General features: G+C 38.9%; 1 protein-coding gene across 1 annotated transcript; it reads left to right on the plus strand.

Annotated features, from left to right (window-relative positions):
* Nucleotides 1-2,224: 2,224 nt before the first annotated feature.
* Nucleotides 2,225-8,356, plus strand: LOC102551102 (zinc finger protein 120-like). The gene is made up of 4 exons (XM_063285224.1): nt 2,225-2,245; nt 5,253-5,379; nt 5,570-5,630; nt 7,511-8,356. Exons 1-4 carry the CDS (start codon nt 2,225-2,227, stop codon nt 7,731-7,733), a joined length of 432 nt encoding a protein of 143 aa, XP_063141294.1. The 3' UTR covers nt 7,734-8,356.
* The last annotated feature ends 1,597 nt before the right edge of the window (nt 8,357-9,953 follow it).

Below are 9,953 nucleotides of genomic sequence, written 5' to 3' on the forward strand. Positions count from 1 at the left end.
TCAAATGTTATTCCCTTTCCCCCTCTCTCCCAAACTCCTCCCCCATCCCTTGGCTCATATGAGTATGCTCTTATGCCCACCCATCCAATCCAACCTCAACACCCTGGCATTACCTTACAGTGGGGAAACAAGCCTTCACAGGACCAAAGACTTTATATGTGCTCTGATTTCTTACTTGTTTCTATTTTCCAGTTTTTCCTAGTGATAAGTAATTTCAGTTCTTGGGCAAGATAGATGTCTCAGTGGTCAAAGACTAGTCTCTCAACCCCACTATCCTCACCACCACCAAACCCCAAAAAAATAAATCACAGAATTTCATTCATTTTTTAAATGGGATTTCATAATTGTCTGACTAGAGCAACATCTCCTATAGCTCTGCCTTTTTTTGTGCCATGTAATTGTAGAACTAGAGTTTCACAAAGGTTACTCATTGTCAGAGCCCGAATGTGCAGAACTAGAGTTTCATAAAGGTTGCTCATTGTCAGAGTCCGATGTGCAGGGCCGGACGTGCCTGAGGGAGAGCCAGAGATAGGACTTGCCAAACCAGCTATCAGCCCCAAGGACACTGACCATCCATAGCTACCCCCTCCCCTTCCTTCACCCCCCTGAGTGAGATGAGCCACCCTACCTGCCTGCCGAGCTGCTAGTGAGCACGTACTCCTTGCTGATGTAATTTCGCGCCGAAAGTAACTGTGCACCTTTTGAATTGACCAATCATGTGTAAATGCGCGAATGCCCCTTACCTCCCCTTTAAAAACCCCCGAGTTTGGAAGCTCGGGGTCGATTCCTCTGTCTCCTGTGTGAGATACGTGTCGACCCGGGATCCCGCTAAGACCTGGGATCTCGTTAATAAAGCTACCTCTTGCTGTTACATCAAGAATGGCTCCTCGTGATTCCTGGGGGCACCCCACCCTGCGATCGGAGCGAGAGACGCGGCTCCCCGTTTTGGGGTACGCTCTTTCATAATTAAGGCTGACTTTGAACACTGAATGTTCTAGGAAGACAGTTCTGCAACTTCTTTTAATGTTGGCCCTGACTCTTTAGTGAGAAGATAAGTACAAGTGAATGAATGTTGCTCAACCTCCATGTCTTTGGTGTTAAAAATTGCAAATTAAGAGGGACTTTTAAGAACTGAGTTCATTGGCCAACTATGAAGCTGGTATAATCTCAACTCAGAGAGAGAAGGAAGAGGAAAAAGGAAGATGGGGCCTTTCTGCTTTAGCAATTGTTGACATTAACCATGATTCTGTAAGTAATCAATTTTAGACAACCGGTAAAATTCCAAACTGGTTACCTTGAGGTGATTCCCAGGTCAGGGCAATCACAAATATAAACACGAAACTGAACTTATTTCTAGGAAATAAATTTCTGAATTACACTTGGTCAAGCAACACAAGATCTAGTCCAATTGCTGTCCCTTTGCCTTATAGTAATGCTATTTTTCCTGTTTAAAAGTACACAATGTATGAAGTCCTTGTATTTAGTAGCTGAGTACTACTTGATTTTTTGAATATACCACAATTTCTGTATCCATTCCTCCCTTCAGGGATATCTGGGTTGTGTCCAGCTTCTAGCTATTATAAATAAGACTGCTATGAATATAGTGGAGAGTGCATTTTTGCTAGATGTTGGAGCATCTTTTGGGTATATCTAGTTCCTCAGATAGAACTGTTTCCAATTTTCTGAGGAACCACTAGACTGATTTCCAGAGTGGTATTGTCCTAAATGAGGTAACTCAGTCAAAAAGAATACACATGTTATGTACTCCCTGATAAGTAAATATTGGAAAAAGCTCAGAAAACACATGATACAATGTATACACTATATGAAGCTCAGAAGTAGGAAGACGACAGTGTGCATGCTTCAGTCCTACTTAAGAGGGAAAACTAAATAAGCATAGGAGGTAGAGCGAGTAAGGATCCTGTGAGGGAGACAGAAGAGAGGGAGAGAAGGGGAAAGGATCAGTTGTGGGTAGAGATATGGTAGGGTCAGGAAATTGAATGAAGGTGAGTACAAGTGGGGAAAGGGGAACTCGGGGAGCCAGTAGAAAATCCCAGGTGCCTGGGAAACAAGAGTTCCCAGGACCCATTGCATGTAAAGTTAGCCGAAATAGCCATCCAAGGGGTCATAGTGGCATGGGGTTGAGGGCTGGGGCTAGCGGCAAAGAGCCCAGTATAACTCTTCCCTGACAGGCTTTGTCCCAGCCTGACCTAAACAGATAGAGATGCACATATCGACCATCAAGGTGAGCACAGGGACCACAATGGAGGAATGAGGGGAAGGACTGAAGGAGATAAAGGGGTTTTGTAAACCCAAAAAAGAATGATGATTACCATCCAGACCCTTCAGCGCTCCAAAAGACTAAACCACCAACCAGAGAGACTATACATAGAGGGACCCAGGGCTCCATCTGCATCTGTCAAAGAAGATTTCCTTATCTGTCTCAATGAGAGGAGTGGCTTCTAGGTGATTTGTGGCTTGATGCTGAAGCCTAAAGGGACGGTAGTGCGGTCAGTGCTAGTGGATGAGTGGTGGTGCAGCACCCTCATATAAGAAAGGGGTATAGGGAATGTGGTAGGAGGTTTGAAGAAGTATAAGTAGGAATCAGCACAACATTTGAAATGCAAAAAATAAATAATTTAAAAAAGAAAGAAAAAAATACAATGCAAGAGAAAAGATGTCAGTACTACTTGGTGCCCTCTAGAGCATGTATTTGGTCACTGAAAATATTGGACTATAAGGTGCATTTTAACTTTCAAACATAATATTTGAGAGTATAATTTAACCGTGTCATGCCTCTCCTTCCAGCCACTTATTAATCTAAAACCCTGGGACAAACGACAGTGGGTCTTAGTTCACACATGAAATCACACCAAGTTGTCAGCTTCCCTCAGCAGACTCACTCCCTACCTGTTAACACATATGCTGGCCTACCTCACCCTCTAGCCCAGGGGTAGGCTTGCCATTCTCACAGGTGCCAATCCTTATGTAACCCAACTGTTTTGGTAACTGGTGTTTGTCATGTATCTTTAATCATGCTGATCTCTTTGTCTGACTCTTCCTTTAACCATAGTTCCTCTCTCCACGATGTACATAGTAAAGTCTACTCTAGACTATCCCAGATATTCCTGGCTCTGTTTTTGTTTTTTCTTTTGTATATAATAAACTTTCTACTCCACCATACTAAGAACAGTCATTTACATACCTTTTTGTGCCTTATTTTTTCCCACCTCCCCTTACCTGCTTCTTGCTTCAAAATTCATACCATTTTAAATTTTTCATTGTAACTGTTTGAATTTGATTGCACTTTGGCTGGAAGTCTTTCCAAGTCTGAGGCAGAGATGTCTGCTCTGGATATTGCATGTCTAATCAAATATGTAAACAAAGTTTCTTTTCATATTCTACTGGATTGTGTTCATTTACATTTCAAATAGTATCATTCCCATTCCCGGTTTCCCATCCATCAAACCTCTATCCCATTTTCCCTCGCCCTACTTCTCTAAGGGTGTTCTGCCACCTTTTCACCCACCCCTTCCAGCCTACCCAACTTGACATCCAATCTAGGGCTCTGACTACATGTTGGGTAGAACAGTAGAGCATGGAATTGTTTGACTCATTTGCTTTGTTATCCCCCAGTAGAAGAGGTGCTATTCTCCTGAGACCCACATGTTTTTCAAGCTAATGAGGGAGTCTTTGCTGTCCTAAGAAACAGGAGCACTAGTGGAAAGTAGCTTGCAAGTTCTTTACAGGATTCTCCACTGATGCATGTGTAGCAAGCTATAAATAAGACCAAAAGCCAGGACATTGTGATTGTGGGGGGTCACCATTGTCAGACAAGGAAGAGCATATCTGCTGATCTGTCTGAGTCTGATCACCTGGGACTGAAATGGATTATGGTTCAGACTGTGGGTCAGCTGGGCCCTGGCTTCTAACCCTTCCAGAGTATGGATTCCCAGGGAAGGCAGATGTTCTGGATCTATGGCAGTGACAACTTATGGTACTTAAAAGTCATTGTCCTGAGTGTACACACAGACTTTGTTTCTGTATGCATTTAGGAAGAGATATGGGAAAACCTGAAGGTTTGGTTTATAGAATTTCTGAACCTTCTACATTCATTTTGTTATTACTAATTGTATGAGTAGTTTAGATATTATTCAGAAAGTGATGATAGGAATCATCTTTCAGAAGTATTTGAAGAGAATCCTTTCACTTCTAGTCCCAAAGCAGTGATTCACAGATATTCAATTCTAGAATATACTTGGAATTTTTGAGATGCAGAAATTTCTCAAGGCTGCACAGTGTTGGGTAGGTGGATAGGGCAGATTCTACATCTTGTGACATAAACCATGTGGCAGGAAAGAGACATTTAAGTATTGTTCAACATTGTTTTATGTGTGGGCTGCCCTGGGACTAGTTTTTCCTGAAATCACAAGGGGTCTTGCAGAGCTGCAGAACATAGCCCACATTTCTCATCTGTTCTGTTTACTGACAGAGATCTAGAGCATGAGCCCTTTCTCTTTGGAAGACAGACAGATCATAGTGGCTGGAGAGTTAGATATAATTGTTTCTGGTTTACGTCTAGTTACTTTTGTAGGAGTTTTGAATTATTTGTTTATTTAATTTATATACACATACAAACTTAGGTAATGCTCAAGCTCACATTGTCCTTGGTGAACTTCCCTTCAGGATTTTGATGAGAACTGGTCACAGGAACAATGACAGAAGAAGCATTTTTTGATATTGGTTTTCACTCTTTTGGGTAACAATGAGAATTGGATCTAGGGTAACAGATAGTATGATATTTCTTTGGACAGACTGTTGAGTTCTAGACCTGGCCTGAGTTTGAGCATGGGGTTTCTGCCCATTTTGGGTGCTGAGACAAAGATATTTGTCAAGAAGTAAAGGGTAGATGGAAATGGTCTATTGCATTACAGGAGTCATGTACAGGTGAGAGGAAGCTTCAGTCCTAAGGTCACTGTTGAGTACTGAGTCTCTGAGAACAGTAAGTTGGAAGGTCTGACATCACCCTACATCATTACATACCCAATATATTAATAGTGAGGCATCAGGTTCCCCGGAACCATTTATTTGCTCTTATATTAACTTAGGTTTTTATAGTTTATCTGTCTGGTTATTATATGAAAATATGATGTGGTTGTTCAGGTGAATAAGCAAATATTCATTGTGAAGTAAACATTTACACCTCTGTCAGTACCATGCTTTCTTCTGTACTCATATATTGGGTCTTTTAGGATGTAGTGACCTATGAGGATGTGCATGTAAACTTCACCAAGGAAGAGTGGGTTTTGCTGGATCCTTCTCAGAAGAGTCTCTACAAAGATGTGATGCTGGAGACATATGGGAATCTCACTGCTATAGGTAATGCAGTCATTTTATTTTTACTTTCTAAAATGTAGAGGCAACATTTTGTTATTGTTATTTATTTTGTATTTTCAGTTGAGAGTGAGGTGAATGAATAGTCATGGAAGTAATGTTCACTCAAGTTAAAAACTTAAATTTTTCATATACACCAATAATGTAACATACTTTCTCTGGTACCACACTTTAGGCTACATTTGGGAAGACCATAAAATTGAAGAACATTTTCAAAAATCCAGAAGTCATGGAAGGTAATTTTCACTTGCATGTGGAAAATATATGCCTCTGAAGGAATTTAAAATGTCTCACAAGTTTAAAGAAACGCAATATTATAAAAGAAGAAATGCTTTAAGTTATGGATGATAAATGAATCCCACACAGCAATATATGTCAATGACTGGTATCTAACTTGTGTTCGTTCAAATATATAGAAACATGGTCAAATAGGCATTGTACTATTTGAATCATAGCCCAGTATAGCTATGGTATAGAAATACCAGTTGATTCAATGTCATGCCACTTGGCTATTACAAATGGGAAACCAATTGATTAGGTCATATGTATTTGTCCATAACTTTGGTATGAGGAAAGAATCCATATTAAATCTGCTATTCACCATATACTTCTAATAACATTGCTCAGATAAGTGAGATGGATAGTTTTTGTGATTCAAGAATGCATATATGGTAGATCATTAATCCATATACCACATCACTATGATATAAAATTGCAAACTATTTGAATGTAATGTGGAATCCTTTCTTTTTTATTCTTTTAAATGTGATATCCTCTGTCACACTGTATATAATCAAAGTGAACATAGGTGATATTGAAAGAAGCAACATACCTCCCTCTATTCCAGAATAATTAGAAGAGATGCACTAATCGTCAAATATATCATACTTTCTAAACATGCTATAAGTTTTAAAATAATTAGTTTTCCAACATTATTGGGTACCTTGACATAATCAAACTGGTGAAAATCGATATGAGTAACAGGGATGTGAAAGTTTTTCTGTTTGCCATGGTTCACATTCCAAATTAGTATCATTCAAATGACAGCAAAATTTATGATTGGAATCAGTGTGATAAAGCTCTGAGTTCCTCCTTTTTCTTCAAATATATGAATAAACTCATGGAAAAAATTTTACAAGTGTGTTACAGGAATCAATGCTCTTCCGATCCTAAATATCTTCAAAGACGCAAAAGCCCGTAATGTAGGGGAGCAGCATTAACTTAATGTGATATTAACTTCAGTCAGATTGCTGTGTTCAATTAAAACAAATTGTAAAATGAATTTATATGAAACAAAGACTCATTAGTATAGTAAATGTTAGAAATCTTTCACATGTGCCAATTTTATTTGCAGGGATAAAAGCCGTCAAACTGGAGACCATCCCTCTGAGTTTATTCAACATGGTAAAGTCTTTGCATATCAAGGTCATACCCCAAAGCATGAAATTATTCATATTAGAGAAAAACAGTTTGGAGATATGAAATATGGTGAGGTTTCTGCTCAAAGCAGTGAACTTCAAATACATAAACGAACATATACAGGAGAGAAACCCTACGAATGTACTCAATGTGGTAAAGCTTTTGCACGAAGCAGTAATCTCCAAGTACATAAACGAACACATACAGGAGAGAAACCCTATGAATGTAATCAATGTGGTAAAGCCTTTGCACAAAGCAGTAGTCTCCAAATACATAAAGGAACACATACAGGAGAGAAACCGTATGAATGTAATCACTGTGGTAAAGCTTTTGCACGAAGCAGTTATCTCCAAGTACATAAACGAACACATACAGGAGAGAAACCCTATGAATGTAATCAATGTGGTAAAGCCTTTGCACAAAGCAGTAGTCTCCAAATACATAAAGGAACACATACAGGAGAGAAACCGTATGAATGTAATCACTGTGGTAAAGCTTTTACTCAAAGCAGTACTCTCCAAATACATAAACGAACACATACAGGAGAGAAACCATATGAATGTCACCAATGTGGTAAAGCTTTTTCATATAGAAATGTTCTTCAAATACATAAACGAATACATACAGGAGAGAAACCCTATGAATGTACTCAATGTGGTAAAGCCTTTGCACGAAGCAGTGTTCTCCAGTATCATAGAAGAACACATACAGGAGAGAAACCTTATGAATGTAATCAATGTGGTAAAGCCTTTGCACGAAGCAGTGCTCTCCAGTATCATAGAAGAACACATACAGGAGAGAAACCCTATGGATATAGTCAATGTGGTAAAGACTTAACAGGAAGGAGTGGTAACCAATATCATAAAAGAACACATACAGGAGAGAACCTTGGATCTAACAAATGTGGCAACACTTTTTAATGAAGCATTGGTCTCGAAACATAGAAAAGAACACATTCAGGAAAGAAATTTGATCACTGTAATCAATGTGTTAAGTGTAATTAACATCAAAGTCATCATTAAAACATGAAAGAACACATACTGTAGAGAAGTCCTCTGAAAGTAACTACTATGGCAAAGGCTTTGCACCAAACATTCATCCCCTGACACTTAAAAGAATACTCCCTGGAGAGAAGCACTGTGAATTTAAGAAATTTGTCAATAATTTTACAAGTCACAATACTCTGCAAGAACGTTAAAGAAGATATGTGCAAGAGAAATCCTATGAGTATCATCAGTGGGATAAAGCCCTGAACATTTCAATCATCCTCAGATGCATAGAGAAGACATGGATGAAACTATGGATGTAGTCAGAGTGGTAAAAGCTTTTCCTGTAAAATTGGTCTCATGTGTCTTCAAAAAAAAACCCTCAAAAATTAGAGAAATCCTATGTATGTTAGCAATGTGGCAATTCTTTTACATATCCTGTTTGTCTTTGAATATGTAACTGAACAGTTTATGGAGTCAAATCTTATAAATGTAAACAATGAGGTAAAGCCTGTCTATGTTTTTCATATTCAGTTGCACTAAATAAACTGTGATGTAGAGAACTCATGTGCCTTCATTTAAAATGGTTAAGCCTTTGTACATTTTTATAGTCTTGTTCCTCATGAAAGCATCCATAGTGGAGTACACTCTATGAATACATTTAATATGGTGAAGCCCTATCAAATTTAACAAGTCTTCATCATCACGAGACAGAACCCTTATGAATGTATTCAATATGCTGAACACGTTGCACAGTTTTCTAGTACTCATCATCATGAAAGTATTTATACAAGAAAGAAAGTCTATGAGTACTAGCTGTTGTGTTATGGGGTCCTCGCAATCCAAGACATCTTAAACTCACCTAAAGCAAATGACAAAAAAGTATTGTAATCAAGCTCCTGCTGGATGAGGGCCAGAACTCACACTCTCACCCTAATGTGTGACGTGCCATGCACCCACCTCTGCACTGTGAGCTAAATGTTATAGAGCTTTTAAGTTTGAAAACAACAAGTAAATCTGTGCCAAGTTACAGCTACATTCTCCCACTAATCAGGAGTTAGTGATGGCAATTTCCTTAGGTTTTTTTCACTGAGTCAACTGTTAGGGAAGTGAGTGTAACAGTCTTAGAATCATATCCTTTTGTTCTTTGGTGGTTAGGAGCACGCCTCACGTATTGAACAGCACAAGATAAACAACAGAAGGCATTGTTAGGAATAGTCCTGTTTACAGGAACAAAAGGTGAAAAAAGGAAGATGTTCCACTAATGGGAAGTCTCCAGCTCCACCGCCTCATTAGAACTTGAATTTACGATCACCATATAATAAAATTGGGGATGATAACATAAAGGAAGTTCTAAGGATTTGTTTCTTTTGTCTGTTCCCAATTGTTTTGGATTGTTTCTGATCCTACTTGTGTTAAGTCAGTTCCCAAATTGCAGGAGAATCCTTCATTTCAAATGCTGAAGATCCATGACCCCGGTGTTTTATAATTGGTAATAAAATTTCCAGCACCCAGTGTCTAGGAAGGGAGTGAGAGGCATTACTTTTGGAATCCTAAGGAAAGGGAACAAAAAGATTTTGATCCAGGACTGTTATGCCCAGAAAGTAATGTAGTACAGGCTGGAGAGCACGGAAAGCGAGAACACCAGCCATGAAAGTACAGGGAGAGTATGGCCTCTTTGCTCCTTCCTACTGGGACTAGGGAAGTAAAGATAAGACACAGATTTTACTAAGTAATAATTCAGGCATATGTGGTAGAAGTGGTTATCAATGAGGAATTCGGGATTGATCCAGCCATTGAGGCAATTTATGCATATTAATGAAACTGCATGTGCATTTGTGACTTTGATTTGATAATCCAGGGTAATTAAATGGGCAACAAAGATCTCTGACAGTTGCAGTGAGGTATTAGAGAAGATCAAAATTCTACCTCTCCAGAATGTGCCCCATGTGTAGGCCTACACAGAGTATTAAACATTATCTGAAGATTTTCAAGTGGAAAACACACATCATGATGGTAGAGTATTACATTGGGCAAATTAGTTCCTTAGCAGATTTGCAGGATTTGCTTAAAGAACATAGTTTTTCACCAAGCTGTGCAAGCTTGGAACTAGAACAAATAGAGTGCAGGACTGCTATTTATAATTCTGGGGTT

Source organism: Rattus norvegicus, chromosome 3 (assembly GCF_036323735.1).
Source record: "Rattus norvegicus strain BN/NHsdMcwi chromosome 3, GRCr8, whole genome shotgun sequence".
In the NCBI taxonomy this organism is placed as follows: Eukaryota; Metazoa; Chordata; class Mammalia; order Rodentia; family Muridae; genus Rattus; species Rattus norvegicus.

What these genes read in the sequence shown, in the direction of transcription:
- LOC102551102 (XM_063285224.1), top strand. Translation starts at nt 2,225, where the DNA reads ATGCACATATCGACCATCAAG. An exon ending in TGGGAATCTCACTGCTATAG is followed by an intron (nt 5,380 to 5,569) that starts GTAATGCAGTCA and finishes ACCACACTTTAG; the next exon opens with GCTACATTTGGGAAGACCAT. An exon ending in AAATCCAGAAGTCATGGAAG is followed by an intron (nt 5,631 to 7,510) that starts GTAATTTTCACT and finishes CCAGTATCATAG; the next exon opens with AAGAACACATACAGGAGAGA.